Genomic DNA, 19,676 nt, shown 5'->3' with positions numbered 1-19,676 from the left:
GATTTTGACCTATTGTAGGTCCAACTTACTATAGCCTTATCTACATCGTTGCAATGGACTTTGAAATATCTATCATTAGATATCCATATTGTCTATATTAATGACTTAGTAATCCAGATATAGATCAAAAATAGGTCAAAAATTGATTTTGTCCCGGTTTTTTGCTCATATCTTTATGGACCGATTTTGCTGATTTTAAATAGCAAACTTCTCGAAAGCATGTCTGACAGAATTATTGAAGATTTGGATCCCGAAGATATCTGGGGTCTTCAGAAAATTGATTTCAACAGACAGACGGACATGGCTTAATCGACTCCGCTATCTATAAGGATCCAGAATATATATACTTTATAGGGTCGGAAATGAAAAATGTAGAAATTACAAACGGAATGACAAACTTATATATACCCTTCTCACGAAGGCGAAGGGTATAAAAATTAAGTTTTGACCTACTGTTAAGTACAATATACAAGGCGATACCACAATTAATTGATTTCTAACACCTATATTTGACTGTTGTCTAAACGAAAGTTTTTTGTATAGAATTACAACTAGATATTTAATATGATCTTTTAATGGGATATTAATTCCCCTAAAATATGAGATTTTACCACAACAAATAAAAGCACAAATGCTGCTTCATGGTTTCTGCAAACAGTAATATCAGAAGTAAAGAAGGGGCCACTTAAAATCGGTACGCACTGATAACGCCCCCTGTTATCAAAATGGAAAAAGATTTACATCTGTTTTTAACAACAAATCTACCGTTATACTACAATGAATTGCAAGTCATTATGTTTAGTTTTAAAAAGTGTTGACACAATGGAAAAAGATAAAATTGTGCACAAAGATATCCAAAATCTGATTTTCGGCGATACCAGGTCAAAAATTTTAGATCTCGGCAGCTCGAGGTTGTGTGGCCTTTAAATAATATGAATATGTAAAATTGAACAAAAATATTATTTTGGCAGACAATCCGCAGCTATGTTTGGAGAGTCAACATTTTCAGAAATGTTTAACAATTACATCAGAATTATATATAAAAAGAAAGTTTGGAAAAGCGATTGCTGTCATTTATAAGACATCCAGTGATGCCAGGAGATTTTTTCAGAAATCCCTACGCTTATGAAAAAAAATCCCTTTTTCTCCCTACACTCACTTTTAATTTTCCATACACTACTTTTTTCTATTTTGAACAGCTAAGTTGTGTTCAATCAAAAAAAGGCTTAATCGGATTTTGAAATTGGCCACATCATTGGTTTTTCCAGGACTTGCTTGCCAAAAAAAGAATCCATTTTTTGGGTTTTTGTTTTTGAAAGATTTTTTGGTGCATTTGGGAATTAACACACAAGCCTTGTATCTGCATTTAAAGTCGTCATCTTTGACCGGCTCCAACCATCCCATTATCTTCTCGTTTCTCAACCAACTTGGGCAGTATTTCTTTACTTTGTTTCCATCATTATCAGAAGACGAATCGGAAATTTTTTCTAAAATTATTTATGTTTTAATTTATAATGTTATTTATTTCTTAAAAACTTACTTATTAAAATCGATGAGACCTGCGAAGATGGTGTACGTATGTATGTAAAAAAATACACAAAACCAAACAAGTGTTTAATTCAAAAGAAAATTTATTGTAGAATCTACTCTTGTAGCTAGTTCTTTAAGGAAATGTCAAATACCGTAATAAGGAGAATCCAAGGCGTATTAACAAGGTGAGTGCTTGATTGAGTTAATACTCCTTGAGATAATCACTATATACACACAGCCTCAGAAGTGAGTACACACCAGTGATTTTTTTGATTTTTTTAAGATCATAAAAATCATTATATTCCGACTTAAATCTTTTTTATAGATTTTAGATTTTATAGATTTTAGGATTTTCATTATCTTAAAAAAAAACAAATAATTTTTGGTGTTTACTCACTTTTGAGGCTCACTGTAGTTTGAAAGCGGTGATGATATTAAAGATGCCACATTATTACTTACTTCATATTATACCAGATTTACGAATTTCTGATGATATGCTTAAACAAATTTTATATTTGGAAAATACATATGTAAATTGCCATTGCAAAAAATCCCTACAATTCGACAAAAGTAAGAAATCTTTCCCATTTTCCCTACATGTGAAATTTTGGGAAAAAATCCCTACAAAAGGGAAAATTCCCTACACTTGGCATCACTGAAGACATCACAAGTCTGATACAAAGTTTTAGCCAAGTTGTCATTACTCAAATACAACTATGAAGTGGTATAATGAGAATAATATTGATGTTATACCAAAACACATCAATTAAACAAATTGCCCAAATCTTCGTCCTATCGAGATATATTGGACAATTGTTAAACGTAAATTTAAAAAGAGTGCAGGTACAGTAAATAACCTGATGAGAACAAAGTGTAATAACCGTAGAAGTGGGAAGAAAAGTTGTGCAGCTATTAATGGGAGGCATAAAAAGAAAAGCCAGCAAATTTATTCGAAATAAAGACACATAATCCTACCTTTATATTTTTTTAAAGCTTAATAAATTACCTTTAATTTCATGTATAAAATGTTAACATACGTTGTTTCATTTAAAAGTTATGCTCGTTATAATCCGTACCGACTTTAAGTGGCTACTTCTTTATAAATTGAATAAATTGTGGGAGATAGTACCAACTCTTGCGGTAAACACGCAGCTATTTGTCTTTCACTAGAAAATTGTTTGTTAACGCATACAACAAATTAACGCTTGTCTAAAAACCTATTAATAATTTTTTGCTGGTAGGTTGGAAAATTTATGGAATCGAACGCTTTTTCAATATATAGAAAAATAACCCCTGTACTCTTAGGAGTAGACAAATAAAAGGTAGTTTCATTCTCTCTTTATTTTTTAAAATACTATGTCTTTTCATAAAAATAGTAATATTATATTAATTTCAAATTTGCCCATATATTCTTTGAAAATATTTAAAAAAAAATTACTTTCAAATTGGGCTAAAAACAAAGCTAATTTGTTTATGGCCAATAAGCTAGGTTGTAGAAAATAATAAATAAATAAAAATAAAATTAACAAGCATGAGTTGCATTTTCCCCAACTGCGAAAATACAAAATATGTTTGCAACAATTCAAACAGGTAACATCAAAAAATAGTTAAAGAGTTTTAATTATAAGCAAGCGAAAGTAAGGAATTGAATAAATAACTTCCAACACTACATAATACATTTTTATTTAAATACTAAATTGTAAATTACACATTTTTTGTAAAAAAATTTCACGAAAATAAAAATAATTTTTAAGAATGTGGCCTTTCTCGGGAGGAAATTAAAAAAATCGTTTCCCCGGAATTTTTTAACACTAAATTAATTATAATTGTACCATGGTTTTATAAGAAGTATAAAATAACTATATTTGGTTGTACAATGTTGGCCCAGCCTTTATAAGGGGTTCTAATTTAATAGTGGCATGTTATCGGTATTGTCACAGTCGTAGTTTTTATCAGTATAAAATCAATAAATTCTTTGTTTAATAAAAAAAAACTTAAGAATTGCGACTATGTCAAATATATAAAACATACAGTAGCCCAAGAAAGTCTACATACAGGAAAAATTATTATGTTACTTTAATTTAAAGCAGTTTTTTTAGTTTTTTTTTTATGAGATATATAATAATACATATCTTATGTCGATTTTAGCAAAAGCCCAAACGCCCAAAAGTTCACCGTTATTAGAGTTATTGATTCTGAGTAAAATAACGAAAAACTTATTCTCGGTCACGCCTACTTTTGGGTGGGCGGTACTATTAAGTTTCATAATATTTTGAACATTAAAGCCAAAAAAACCAAAAAAAAATTTTCGTTATTTGACTCAGAATCCAAAAATTTAATGACGGTGAAATTTTGGAAGTGATAGGAAATGTTGCTAAACCCGACTTAAGTGATGTTGTTTTAATTTTTTTTAGTGTGAATTTTTTTTTAACAAATATAAACGAATCAGAAAATTGTAACTTTTAGAAGAAAACTTATGAAGAAATTCCCGACAAACATTTCCCGAAAATTACCGAAATAATATTCCCGGGAAATTTTTACCGCGTAGGAAACCTAATCGCGATGCAAACAATTTTACCTAGCCTAATCTGGCAACGCTATGCCTGAATAAAGCGTGTTTGTAACTCAGCTCAACTCATATTTATTACTAAAAAACACTTAGGCCCTAATTTTGTAAATCACGTCACCAAAGTGATATTTATGTGCAAAGCAAAAACAACATTTAACACATTTCAAAAATTTGTTTTTGTTTTATGTACAAATTCTGAACCAAACAAACGCACAAAAATTCAAGCGTTGATTTGCCTTTCAAAATTTGAAAATTGTGTACACAAAACAAAAACAAATTTTTAAAATGTGTGAAATGTTGTTTTTGCTTTGCACATAAATATCACTTTGATGACGTGATTTATAAAATTAGGGTCTTAAATTGTGTATAAAGAATTAAAGTTATAAAGTTTTTTATCAATTCTATTAAAATCTAATATTAAATTGTTGATGAACAATTGATTGAGATTGTTTCGTTGATTTTTTTACATCCAAATGATTATATTGTGTTGTTGTTGTTGTAGCAGCATGAACAATTTACAATAATCAATCTGGATTTTCTGGTGGTTCTGCATGTTGTTCAAGTCCAAGAAATTGAGCTACTTCAACAGGATGAGTCCATAAATCCATTGGACTGAGTGAAGTAGGGTTGGCTGAACAGTTAAATATATGGAGGGTGTCATGAGGACCCTGACCACATGCTGGGCATAAGTTAAGGACGGCACGGTCTATGCGGGACCAAAAGGCATTAAGCCTGTTGCTCCATCCTGATCTAAGTTGTGCCAGAACGACTCTTGTTCCACGCGGCAGAATCTTCTCGGCGTCTGCTATCGGTGGTGGGCGACCTCCAAGTACGACATTCATACGGTATCCTGCTACCGCGGAATTGATGGCGTCTCTGTGAATGTCGTTCAAATCTGTCATATACGAACGGCGATCAAATGGATCCTGCACATACCTCTGTATGTTCTCCTCGTATTTCCGAAGGTCCTGTCTGACATGCCTCGGGGGAGATTCCAACTGTGTGATGTTGAAGTTTGGATGACTCCTCCGATGACATCCCAGAAGGAACTGTTGCGTCAACATGACATTGTGTTCCTTGAACGGTAGAACCTTGGTTTCCTCCTGAAGGTGGTGTTCGGAGGTTATTTGAAGGCAGCCTGTGGCGGTCCTTAAGGCTGCGTTTTGACAGCTTTGAATATTTCTCCACTGAGTATCACTCAACGAAGGCGACCACACTGGAGCAGCATAGTTGACCACTGACCGGCCAATCGTCTTGTAGGTAGCAAGCAAGGTTTCTTTGTCCATACCCCAAGTACTGCCGGCTAGTGCTTTGAGGACCTTGTTCCTATTTCGCAGTTTATGCGTGATTGCAGTGGTGTGTGCTGAGGAGGTAAAAAGGCTATCAAAAGTGACATCCAAGATTTTCGGGTGGTTCACTGTCGGAATTTGTACGCCGTCGATCATGATGCCTAAATTCAGTTTTACCTCCTTCGTCCAGGTGGTGAAGAGTGTTGCTGATGACTTCGTTGGTGATAACTGCAGGTTACGTGCAGTGAAGAAATTGTGGATTTCATTGAGATAACCATTTACCATACCGCAAAGCTCATCAACCCAGCAACAACAACTATTATATTGTGTTGTTGTTGCTGCTTGATGCTGTTCTGTTGTTGCACACTTGCTGGACGAGTAACTGTTACTGAGTTTGTTGATGCTGACTTAACCTTTTGATTAATTAATTATACCTGCTACTAAGGTTGTTAAATGTGGAGTATGCAAGAGTACTGTTGGAAAATCTCAGGGTGGTATTCAATGCAATAGTTGTGAATCTTGGGTCCACCTGACTTGTGCTAAAGTGTCTGAGAAACATCTGCACCTGTTGACTGAAAGACCAGACTCATTTTCTTTCAATTGCACTAATTGTCCTAGCGGTAGCAAAAATGATGATTCGATGCGGAATGAAATTAGATCTTTGAAAGACTGCTTTGATAATTTTGCTGTAACTAGTCGAGAGGATCGTGATTCTTTTAAGGCTGACATGGCGAAGATTCTAAGTGATTTTAAGACCGAGGTGTGAAATTGCGTAAAGGATATGAAATATGATATTGTGGCATGTAGTAAATTAATCAACAATATTGACTCATCAACTACTTCCAAATTTGCTGCTTTAGAATTGGAGAATAATTTATTGCATCATAGGCTTAATCGGGGTGATGTTGTAATAAGTGGCCTCCCCTCCGGCTTGAGTGACTTAACTTCTGTTGTGGTAACTTTATGTTCCATTTATAACATTGATGTATCAATTGATGTATAAAGCTGATGGTAGAATATACCCAACTAATTATATTACATTATTAATTACTCCCATGTAGGTTATCTGCTTGCATGAAAATGAAGAATCATTAAGCATTACTTACTTAAAATTTAAGTGTTTTTATTGATCTCTATCCTTATAATTTTTGATAGCTGGTTATTATGGAATTATTTGTGATTTATAATTTTTGTTACTAAATTATTATAACAATAATGTATTATTTAGTATTTTATTACATTTGGTTCGCCACCATTCATACAATTTTAATCTTTAATGTCTACTTTTAATGCCAATATTGGTCCCATTATAAGTAGTGGCACGTTTCTTAAATCTGCACTGAAGAAATATTCGAACCAGCTTAAAATAGTTCATATAAATTGCCAGAGTATTCGGCTTTCCAATAATTAAGTTAAATTTGATGAGATTAAAAATATTTTTGCTGGTAATTTTGACTTGATTGGTGTGTCAGAAACTTGGCTTAAGCCACATATTGTTGATGCTTCGATTATTATTCCTGGCTATAAGATAATTAGAAATTATCGATTAGTCAAGGTGGAAAAAAAAAATTTTGTTTACCTAAAAATATTTAAAATTTTTATTTTGAAGTATAATTTGGTGAAGGGTATATAAGATTCGACACAGGGGAATATAGCTCTCGTACTTATTTTTATACCCATCACCTTCGTGAGAAGGGTATATATAAGTTTGTCATTCCGTTTGTAATTTCTACATTTTTCATTTTCGACCCTATAAATTCTGGATCCTTATAGATGGCGGAGTCGATTAAGCCATGTCCGTCTGTCTGTTGAAATCAATTTTCTGAAGACCCCAGATATCTTCGGGATCCAAATCTTCAATAATTCTGTCAGACATGCTTTCGAGAAGTTTGGTATTTAAAATCAGCAAAATCGGTCCATAAATAACGGAGATATGAGCAAAAAACCGTGACAACCTCGATTTTTGATCTATATCTGGATTACTAAGTTATTAATATAGACAATATGGATATCTACTGATAGATATTTCAAAGTCCATTGCAACGATGTAGATAAGGCTATAGTAAGTTGGACCTACAATGGGTCAAAATCGGGAAAAATATTTTTTAACCCGAATTTTTTTTTCATCAAAAAATTTTTTTTGTCATACATTTTTTTTACAAAAAAAAAATTTTTAAACAAATTTGGAAAAAACAACTTCAAAAAAAAATTTTAAAAACAATTAAAAAAAAAATTAAATTTTGTTTACCTAACAATATTTAAAAAAAATTTATTTTAAAGTATAATTTGGTGAAGGATATATAAGATTCTTACTTGTTAATAAATTATTTGTTTTTTAAAGGTAGGGTTAGACATGACAAATATTTGAGGGCAGTTCCAGATTCGTTTTCATCTAATCAATATATATGATCAAAATCTGACGATTGAAACAAAGACAGCAATATCCAGTGGAGATAGCTGACTTTTGACTGACGCACACTTTATAAGGTGTTAATTTTCTTAGAAATGTTACCATATTTTGGAAAAATATACGTTTTTTTTTTTTTGCAAAAATAAAAGTAACGGGTAGAATAACTCGATGTTATGGTATTATTAATTATGGAGTTGAAAATTTAAATCCTCACTTCATTTCCTTATAATTAAAATAAAATTGTATATAATTTATTTTTATTATTACAATAATTGTTTAGTTTTAAGATTTAATTACATATTGTAACGCCTAGAAATTAAAGGCAGGAATAATATTTACCCGCAAACCTCGGTGAGGATATCGATCAAACTTGGTTGGCATATTTGTTTTTTTCTTCTATACTAATTAGCAAAACATTTAATTATAAAATTTAAGTTTCTTTAGAAATACAAGTTTTTCATATTTATTTCGAAAACAACAAAAATGGAGATTGCTGCCTTTCTTTCCACACCCCTCATTTGACGAAAAATACGTAACCACTAAATATATACATTTGAATTCTTTTATTTATTGTCAGAAAGTGCTTTTACTTATGCCAATTCATAACAAATATTTAGTTTTATTTTATTTGATGCTGTTTGATCTTACAAAACACTTGTAAGAGTAAACACGTGAAACAAATTTGAGCTTTGTGGTTACGCTTTTTTTAGTAAATATTTGCCATGTGTGACCGTACCCTAACTCTTACTTCTTTGATATTCCATGGTATAACGATACAACATATATGTATATCAAATAATATCTTATTATGTTGGATTTACAATGGCTAGTGGATTTACATACTTTTATATCGAAAAGATTTTGAGGGTTTTACAATTGACCACTGAATGTATTTTTAATGTTTATAAACCAATGCCCAATATTGTTAAGTAAAAAGAAATATAAAGCATATTGACAACCCTGGAACCTGTAACCTCATAATATATTCACCCCTATCGGCAATAACATGTGAAATTTTGTTCCCATGAAATATTCATTCCCCTCGAAGGGAAAATTGCTATCGGGAATATCACGATGAACTTTACATTCACAATAGTTGATTTTGTTCGTAACAGCTGTTTATTGTTTACAAAATTCCATCTAAAAATTTCACAACAAGGGGAATTTTTTCACGTGAACAAAGTTGATGATCGAAAAAAGGAAAAGGGAAAATATTTCATATGAAATATTGATTCGCGATAGGGGTGATTATTTAAAAAAATGGAAAGTATAATTTAACTTTTTAAATTTTTGTGAAAATCTCTAGGAATTCATTGGCCTTATAGGCTTTTTATATTAAGCCTAGTACTCTGTTCATATTTGCGAAAAATCATGGTTTTTTCATGCGAAAAATTTTATATGCTGTTTGACAGCTAGCTGTTGCTTTTAATTTCGTGCGAAAGAAGTGCTGCGTATGTTATTTCGTGTGGAAAAATAAGGTTGTCAGATGTATTTCACATGTTTTCCACAATAAAAACAGAGTACAACTTTTGCGAAATTATTTCGCATATATTTCATTCCAAATATTTTATATGTAGTTTGACAGCATTTCGCACGAAATTTTGAACAGAGTACATAGCTTTACTTGGAATAAATAAATAAATTGCACTAGCTGATGTAAAAAATATCACATATTTTGAAAACTTCTTTTCTACAGATAGTTCTAACTCCATAGAAGGAGTGAGATCGAAAAAAACTTAACACACATTTTTCCTTAAAACTTTTAACCCAAGTAGTATTTGTTTTTTTTTTTTTTTTTTTGATCAATTAACTTTTGAAATGTATGTCAGTTATTATGTTAAGCATGTACTCTGTTCAAATTTTCGTGCGAAATGCGGTCAAACTACATATAAAATATTTGGAATGAAATATATAATTTCGCAAAAGCAGTACTCTGTTCTTATTGTGGAAAACATGTGAAATACATCTGGCAACCTTATTTTTCCACAGTCAGTCAAACAGCTGATACCTTTTTTTTCGCTTTTTGGTTCTAACAATTGTCAAAGCTTGTTTTTATATTAAAATATTTAAATATTCTAAGCTTATTAACAAAATATTTATTTTTACATAAATAAGTAAAGCCCTCACTATTCAATTATCTACACAATATTAAGTTTTAATACTTATTTGTTTAATTTTTCATTTTTGTTTTTTGACATTTGTTAAGACTAATTGTTGTTTTTGTAGAACTGCCACCACTTTGTATGAATTCGCCTTGAGCACTTCTTTCGCACGAAATTAACACCAACAGCTGATCATGTTTTTGCATATAAAATATTTGGCATCAAAAAACCATAATTCTTCGCAAATATGAACGGAGTACTAGGCTTTAAATGTCAATAATGTTCATTTGTTCTTAATCTGATTAAAATGAGTGACGAGAAAAAAGTGTATCCTAAAATTATTAAATATTTTCAACAAAACACAACTTGGTCCTACAACAAGTTGGCCAAACAATCAAAGTTCTGCCATCAAACTGTTTCCAATATTATTAAACAGTCCGTTGGTAGAAATCCTGGTTCAGGTAGAAGGAATGGTCCACATGATGTTTCAAAAGCCAATAAATAGAAAGCAATTTCAAAAGAGCTTCCAACACATCCGGTAGAAAAGCCAAAGATAGAGCACGGAAATTGAAGTCAATTTTTTTTTTTTAAAAAGATACCTGCTGTATGATGGATGATGAAACATATGTTGTGGAAATTTTTTCGCAGCTTCAGGGTCAATCACCCCTATCGTGAAAAAATGTGAAATTTATGTTCCCATGAAATATCCATTTCCCTCGAAGGGAAAATTGCTATCGTGATATTCCCCTAAACTTTTCATTCACAATAGTTGATTTTGTTCGTAGCAGCTGTTTATTGTTTACAAAATTTCATCTAAAAATTTCACAACATGTGAAATTTTTTCACATGAACAAAGTTTATGAACGAAAAATGGGAAATGGGAATATATTTCATGTGAAATAATGATTCGCGATAGGGGTGAATATTTCTACGTTGCTGATGCTCGTGGGAATGTTGAAGAAAAGTTTAGGACCCAAAAGCAGAAAAATTTATCAAAAAGTTCTTGGTATGCAGTTGCGACAAACGAAGCTCTATAAATACCGAAAATTACATCAAAGAATGTTTACGAAAGAGGTTGCTTCCATTCATAAGACTTCTTAATGTGTCCACTTATTTTTGGCATGACTTGGCATCCTGTCACTATGGTAAGCAAGGTCTTGAGTGGTACATGAAAAATTATGTGGTATTTGTACCAAAAGAGGCAAAACCTCCAAACTGCCTGGAGCTAAGGCCAGTGGAGAGATATTTGGCTCTCGATAAAAGAGAATTGAACAGCACAAAAAAAGGTGTCCAAAAGTGTGGTCGATTTTAAACGGAAATGGACTACCTGTTCGAACAAAGGACAGAAAGCACCATGATTCAAATATACAAGGTTACTCCACTTCTTTCTCACAAAAATATTTTTGAATCAGAAACATTGTGTAACCGACCCTTTAAATTGACCATAGAAAATATAGCTTCGTCCATACATCAATGTCCATGTTGAAATAAACGTTACAAAATTCATTTTAACATATACTTTTATAAATTTCAGAATACATTATGTAAAAGTTTTATTATACCTTTCACCATAAGTAAGGTTTTACATAAGTTTGCAATTCGCTTTGAAATTTTATAATACATATTAATTTGTCTGGATAAGGGGAGGCTTAGGCCGTCAGAGAGCTTGTCCGTCCATCAGTGAAAACGGGATTTCACCGAATCTTCCTGTCAGCTTTTTTGAGCCATACTAGAATAGAGGAAGTATTCTTTGTCAATTCGCAGACGAACATTATGCTGGGGCATCCCTCAGGCTTCGACGTGTTTAATAATGTTTCCTTTCCAATGGCACAAATAGTTTTTTTTTATTTTAAAATTATTTAAAAAATGAATTTCTTTAGTTTAATTTTTTTGTTTGTTTTATTTTTTTTTTTGATTTTTAAACAAAAAATGGGATTTTATAAATGAATACGGTAGCACGATTTTTCATAATTCCAATAAACGTCAGAACGTTAATATGGCGACAAAAAGAGAAAGTGGGACTACCTTGTATTTTTGTATCATGGAAAGCACTATAAAAACCTTAATGGAAGGGTTTCCGGTTTCAGGTTCATAAATTCATCACTATTGATTAGAACTATAGCAATAATATTTTTGTAAGTTGTAATCAAATCAAAATCAAAATTGTGGTTTCTTTTTTATTAACATTTATATATGTTACGATTTTTTCGATCTCACTTACACTTTCCAACCCAAAAAGTAGTATGTTGGTACCCTTTTTCTGTAATATTAGTACCTACCTTTGTTAATTAGTTTTGAATCGTCTTTAGTGGGCGGATTGTTATTGAATTCATCATTACTGTTAATATTATTTGAATTGTTAAAGAACCAACGGCTAAAACGTGAAGTTCCACTGACGTCATTATTAATAGGCATTGACTGATCATTATTGCTACCGATCAATGTATTTTCAAGAGCTTCTATGTTGAGAAAATTATCAAAGAAAAGTTCGGTAACATTCGATCGACGTTTATCGGAATTTTCAAATTCTTCAGTTATTGGATGAATTTGTGGTGTATCTGTTGGCGATTCGTTGGCATCAGTATCCCTGTTTGGTGGTATTGCTGTCTCCTTCGCATTATTGCAGTTGCTACCATTGTCGATATCCTTGTCGAATGTGTTTGTGGTATTGTGGGAATTATTTAATACTTCGGTGGAGATATCAAAATTTTCTTTGGTATACAAATTAGCATTGCTACTACTATTATGTGACAGTAGCGAACTTTCCGAAGTTTTTCTCTCAATTATTGAATTGTTGTATTGACAAACGTCTTGTTCTCGTTGCTGCTGAGATTCGTCAGTTTCTTCAAAGCCACGCAATTCAATGGTATCATGCTGTGAAGTGGGACCCTCACTAAACCATTCAGGTTCTTCTTTGCGGTCTCGGTGGTGATTATGATGATCGCCTCCTCTATGTTCCCGACTTTCTCGCGAATCTTTCGGGTCGCGAAAATCTCTAAAATCTCTGTGGTGATCTTTGTGCTCAACATATTCACGACGTCGAAATGACATAGACCGTTGGCCCGAAAAGTGTTGTGTTTGTTGGTGGTAATTATTTCTTTCTTCTCCAACAGTTGTCGTTGTATACCTCTTGTTTGTATTACTACTAACACCATTTTTTGAATCATCCGGATTAGATATACGTCGGTCGAACATACGCCTGTCTTGAGTTCTTCTATCCGAGTACCCTGCTATCGAAGAGTTGCGGTTATTTAGTTTGTCTATATCTCCGAAAATAATGTTATCCTTCTCTTTTTCACTATTGTTATTACTGACATTTGAATGTACTGTTGTACTGTTTTCCTTTTCGATTTGCTTATTGGTACCTGTTATTTTATCCCAATTAACTTCTCGTTGCACCAGGCGACCACTGCCAATACGACGTTCATAAATTAATTTCTTGTTAACACTACCAGCATTACTTGGTTTATTATTTGACGCCACATACTCAGAGTTAACTTTCTTAATTAAATTCATCCATCCAGATTGACTATCTAACGACTGATCACCACTCTTATCGAGACGGTTATTAGCTGATGATTTATAAATATGGTAGTCATCTGAAAAAAGCAAAATGAAAACAAAATTAGATAAAGATAGTAAAAATTCTACACTACTATACTATATACTTATAAATTTTATATAATATATTAACCTTTTCAGCCTTTGAGTTGTTGCAAAATGAAAATCTTTCTTAAATATATTCTGTTTGAGATTAGGGTTAATAATAATCGTCGTCATCGAGGGCGTAAGACACTAGTTCATCTTACATTTTTAATTATGTTATTGTCCACCAATATTGATGAAACATATAGGGTTTAAAAGATTTTTTTCTGTAGATATGCACAATATACAAAATATTTAAAAATTCTTTCCATAATAGTGGTCGAATTTCGGCCACCAGTCGATCCTAGTATATATAAAAGAGTAACGTTACTGACTGACTGACTGACTGATTCATCCACTATGAGAGCTAGTTTCTGGGATGAAGATAATCTACATTCTTTGTTTAAACCGAGATTAAACTAAAAATTGTGTTTCTCAATTATTGTTTATTTACTACCTAATCTAGGTTTAACTCAGCATCATTGGTGAGTTAAACCTAAGTATAAAATGACAAAGCACAAACAGATGAAAAATAAAATAAACAATTCAGCACAGCAGCTCTTTGTTTTGATTTGCTTTATTATCATCAATATAATTTTTAATATACATTTTATATACTTTAATGTCACTTTTTGTTTTACAATGTTAAAATTTACAAAAAAAAGTTATGTACGCAGTTGCTTTTTCTTATAAAATTTTAAGTACTGCCATATTTATATGAAACATTTTGACGTTTCGCTTGCTTTTGACACAAAATTACTGGAAATATTCCAGTAAGAACAGAATCAGTGTTGTGTGTTTTCGTATTCAAATACAGAAACACTTTTTTCTCACACATCGAGAAACGATGGAATTTTTTGTTTCACACTTCAGAAGTTTTACGATGCGAGAAATACAGAAACGAGCTACTGGATTCATACAAAAATTAACTAACAGGGTGTTATTTGGAACTCGAGTGCCTTGGCCTTATGTTTCGGGTCATTATCTTGCATAAATACCGTATCGCCTGGTTCACAACCAAAAACTTGCAGACTAGGCAGATATGAGTCCTTTTATTTGCCTAAGTATTCCTAATTTTTCACCCTGAAAACAACCCCATAACATTAGGGATCCTCCACCATATTTTAATGTGTTTTGAATATTATTTGATGTAATGCCTATTTTTGGGTTATACCAGGACCAAATGCGACCGTCGGAACATAATCTATTTATTTTTGTTTCGTCGGACCATGTTACAAGTTTCCACTGCTCTGGAGTCCAATTGACATGATCTTTTGCAAACTTTAAACGATTAGCCCTGTGTTTTGCTGATAAAAGCGGCTTCTTAATTTTGGTTTTAGCCTTCATACCGCATTCCTTGAGGCATCTACGTACAGTTTGATGGGATACGTTTATTTGAAGGGACTCCTTAATTTCCTTATTGGCCTGTACAGCGTTATCAACAGCTCCTGATACGACAAGGCGTCTTACCAATCTCTTCGTGTGGCAATTCAATTTTTGTTTTCACCCACCATTATTTTTTTAAAAAAAAACACGCCAAGTTTTTTTCGAAGTTTGGATACAAATCCAATAGAAATACTATGTTTTTCGGTAATTTCGCGTACTGATTTGCCATTTAAAATTTCATTCATCATTCATTTCATTAATCATTCATGAGAAATTTATAAGGGGCAAAAATTCAAAAAATTAAATTTTTGTGAACAGTTGTGGAAGTCACTGTATATAGAATCTGCTCATTGAGCACTACATAAAACCTCGTCGTAGCTATAAATTATCCGCATTTGAAAATTAAATTTTCAACATTTTTACCCACCCTACTCCAGTTTTTTGATGACCTCGGTTCCAAAAAGGAAGAATTGTTTAAAAACCATGACTGAGTCCAAAGTTACATGCATTTGAATTATAAAAAATTAAAAAAGGCGATTTTTCGCTATTTTTGTGAAAAAAAAGTACTTTTATTCTTTTTCAGTTATCTAAAAAATTTCTATGAGGATGTATAATAAATTTATACTTTTTGAAAAGCTAAATTAACGTCAAATATTTTAAATGAAAAAAAAATTATAATTTTTGATACCCAGGGGACCAAGTCCATTCAAAAAACGCCTATTTTTTATGTAAAATTCAACTTTAGGGCAAAAATTCTCAAATCGCAGTCAATATCAAAATATAGTAACCCATTTTAGATAACCCAATATGTTCTTAATTATTTTGTAAAGGGTTCCGATAACCCCGCCCCTGGTGTAGATATTATAGCCAAAAAACGAAAATATCCCATTTTTGGAATTTTTCAATACTTTTTTGGGAATTGCGGGATTCGTGATAACAAATTTCAAAATTTGTTTTTATTTTTCTATATTCAATAAAAAAATCTATATAAGTGTAAATTCTCAGCGAGTTGTTAAGTTTTCCATAATTTATTTGACACGTAAAAAACATAAGGTAGACATGTTATATATCAATGGATAGAGGATTTTGTCTACTTTTCAATAATGTATGTATAAAGAAAAAAACTAATTAATTTGAAGTGGATAAATATATTGTGCATATTTTAGGGTATTCGAATTATTCAATTTGTTTCTTGTTCGAATAAAACGAATAATTCGAATAAAAGATTTTAACTTATTCGAATAATTCGATAACAAGTTTAAAATTATTCGAATTATTCGAATAATTTAAATTTTTTTAAAAAAGTAATGTTATGTTCACACATGGGCTTTTAAACGCGTTTAAGCAAAATTTTGATTAAGTTAATCAAAGCCGTTCACATTTCATTTGAGATGATTAAGTTGATACTAAAATGATTAAGTTGACAAATAAAAAACAACAAACAAATTTATATTTCTTTAAGGCATTAAATATGGAAATAAATACATTATTAAAGATATCATTATTATTATTTTAAATTATTATTTTAAAACTTTTTAATTATGAAATTGTGAACATTGATGAATTATTTAAGGAAAAAAAAAACTTCTGTCAAAATTTATTTATCGGTACTACACTGAAAGGTGGCCGGTGCTACATCATAGTCGGTTTGAGGTATGTTCAGGTGATTCTATGTGATTAATGAAGTGATTAAGTTTTAATCATGTCAATTTGAAGTGATTAACAAATCATTTAAATGTATGGATAATCATCTCGATTTTGAAGTGAGATGATTTACTCTGCAAATGTGAACATTGTATAAAGAATGAAGTTTTGATATCGGTTTTTTAATATTTTATTGTTAAAGAAAAACAAAAAAATAACGTTAAAGTTAACAATTCAAGTATTGATAATGTCAAAAAACATTCGAAAACAAAGTCCAATTTTCATCAGAAATATTGTGATTAGATTAACTACCGAACAATCTACAAAACAATTGACTAGCAAACCCTATAGTTTCCGTTTTGGAGCTATGCTTTAAAAAAATTGTGCTAGTTGGACATGATCCTGAATTCAAGTACAATATAAACATATTAAGAACTTTTTATGCCGTTCATTAATTCGGGTTTTAAAATGAGTAACTAATTCTTTAGTAAATGAATTATTCACTTTATCTAAATTATTTATAACAAATTGTATTATACCCTCAAGTTGTATCAGGGTTCCGAATAGAGTTGTCAAACCGGTTTTCGAATTATTCGAAAAACCGCTTTATTTCCAATTTTCCAGTTTTTTTAAACCGGTTTTTACAAAAGGACGGTTTTTGAGTTATTCGACAAACGAGTTTTTTTTTGTCTCAAATTATTCGACAAAATCGAATTTTTTTTAAAATTTATTTAAGATTGTATGCGATTACTTTTAATAATTATCTATTCCCCTTTTTAATTTTAAAAGCAAACTTTAGCAGATAGAAGTCAGAAAATACATATATAGAACAAAACACTTTTTAATTGACTTTTTGGTCAGAACTAAATGAAAGTTCATCAAACTCTGATTTAGAATATATTGAAAGTGACTCGCAAAATTTAGTAGCTCTGTTTAACATTAAAAGAAGTTCAAAATCTACACAAAAGAACTAATATTGCAACAACGAGCGACTTAAAACAAGATTTTAATTATTTAAACAAATTTTTAAAGATATCGAATTAAATCCTTTATACAATGCAATTTTAACAGTTAGTCCATGTTTCTTCTATAATAAAAAATAAATTAAGGAAAAATTACAATTAACTATTATTATTATATAAAATATATATTAATATTATATTAATATACATCCTTTCTTTTGACTGAACAATTTTTTAATTTGTTTTAACAAAAAAAAAAATTTAATATACCTCAATTCTTAAATTGATAAAAAAGACTAAAACCGGTTATTCGAACCGGTTTTTGATAGAAAAAACCGAAAACCGGTTTTTAAAAATTAAGTTTTTTCGAATTATTCGAAAACCAGTTTTTAGAATATGTCGAATATTTGACAACTATAGTTCCGAATCTTTCCTTAATCATGTTGTCTTAGGGAATTACACAAATCTATCCAAAATTTTATATCATTGTCAGTGAACGTGGCTAATTTGAAGGCAGTGCATGATTGACGCATTTACAAATACGCAAAAAGTTTATTACCATGTTAGACAAAGATGTTCAACGATGTTCAAAATCATGTATAAGACGAACTCCATGCTTTTCATACAGCAAAACGTTAGTATGCAATATTTGTGTTTATCATTCGAATTATTAAATATTTTGCAACACTTACGTACGCGGTTAATAACACCACTTAAATATATTTTAAGATTTTTATAAAAATTAAGTTATACTAGGCAATATTTTATATAATGTGTTTTACATATCCTCAGTTCTGTACTGGAATATAAGACTTCTAAGTCTTTTGTATAGAACAACAAAATAATAAATAAATAAATAAAAAATCATGGCCTTTGTCTGTTTCAATGTTATCATTATAAATGTCATCCTCAATGTCACTTTCGACGACCATTTCAAAATCACATTATCCATCACATTCAACTCCACTTTAATCTAAGTTAAAATTTTGATTATTAATTGCGATTCTTGTTGAGATTCTAATATTTTATTCCGTACCTTTTATTTTCAGTGATTCAAGTCCTAAGTTAATAATTTTGAAAGATTTGTTTTTAGAATTGTAACTTCTTGCAGTAATATTTATATAAGGAGCTATCGGAACACTCATCTACAGTGATCAAAAGTCCCTTTGTCTTTAGTTATTTATCGAATTTCAGAAACAACACAATTTTGGTGAATTATTATTACTTATTTAAATTTGGAATTATGAAAAATTTTAAGCAATCGAATAATTATTCGTAAGAAATTATTCGATTAATCGAACGATCATTAGTCGAATGAATACCCTAATTATATCTAACGAAATAAATAATGAAAAAGAGGTTCCACAAGGATCGATCCTAGGAGCTCTACTATTTATTATACTATATACATAAATGATTTGCCAAACGTACTTCACAGATGTGAAATAGTGCTATATGCGGACGATACTCTAATTTTTAATGAATCGGAAAATAAAATACAGTGTCAAAACAATCAAATGCAACACATAATAAATATAAATAAATGGTTAAAGATTAATAAATTAAAAACTCAACGAAAATAAAACAAAAATAATGGAAATAAACATGAAAAACAATTAAATTTTTAAAATTAATTAAAAAATAATTGAGAATGTGGATAAAATAAAATACTTAGGTTTTATAATAGATAAAAACATGAACTTTAAAGATTAAAAAGTATGTGATTTATGCATTTTTTTTTAAACGATATTATTTTGAATGAATGTTTTTAATGCTGAAATTACACATTGAAATTAAATATATTATTTTTGTCGTTTTAAACTAGTGTTGTACATTTTGTTAAGCAACAAATGTTTTAGAACCCATTTACTTAGTAAAAAAATTAAAAAAATTCTGGGAGCATTCTGGGATACGCTGAAGTAGTCGGACGGGACTATAAAGCGGGTGATCAAAACATCCCACCAACCACTTCATTCTAAATAGTTTTTATCAGGTATTGCAACATATGGTCAAGTGTAGTCATGATGTAATGTTACAGTTTGATGTCTGGCCGCAAATTCTGGGCGTTTTTCGACCAATGTTTACTTACTAGCGAACATTGTATGTAGCAATTCCTTGGTAAAAAACCAAAGCTATAAT

General features: G+C 30.8%; 2 protein-coding genes across 2 annotated transcripts in view; both read right to left on the bottom strand.

The window, feature by feature from the left end:
- 4E-T (eIF4E-Transporter) overlaps nt 1–19,676 on the bottom strand; it is a 109,327-nt gene that overhangs the window by 46,205 nt on the left and 43,446 nt on the right. The window contains exon 4 of the mRNA XM_065514698.1: nt 12,180–13,499. Coding sequence (XP_065370770.1) covers nt 12,180–13,499 — 1,320 coding nt within the window. The remainder of the gene's footprint in view (nt 1–12,179; nt 13,500–19,676) is intronic.
- On the bottom strand, nt 4,436–5,376 carry LOC135962805 (uncharacterized; the record flags this gene model as incomplete). The annotated part of the gene is made up of 1 exon (XM_065514699.1): nt 4,436–5,376. A coding segment is annotated over one exon (753 nt), but the record flags the coding sequence as incomplete, so codon positions are not given.

The sequence above is a fragment of the Calliphora vicina genome, chromosome X (genome assembly GCF_958450345.1).
Source record: "Calliphora vicina chromosome X, idCalVici1.1, whole genome shotgun sequence".
Lineage (NCBI taxonomy): Eukaryota > Metazoa > Arthropoda > Insecta > Diptera > Calliphoridae > Calliphora > Calliphora vicina.
This window is presented reverse-complemented; position numbering and strand designations above follow the sequence as displayed.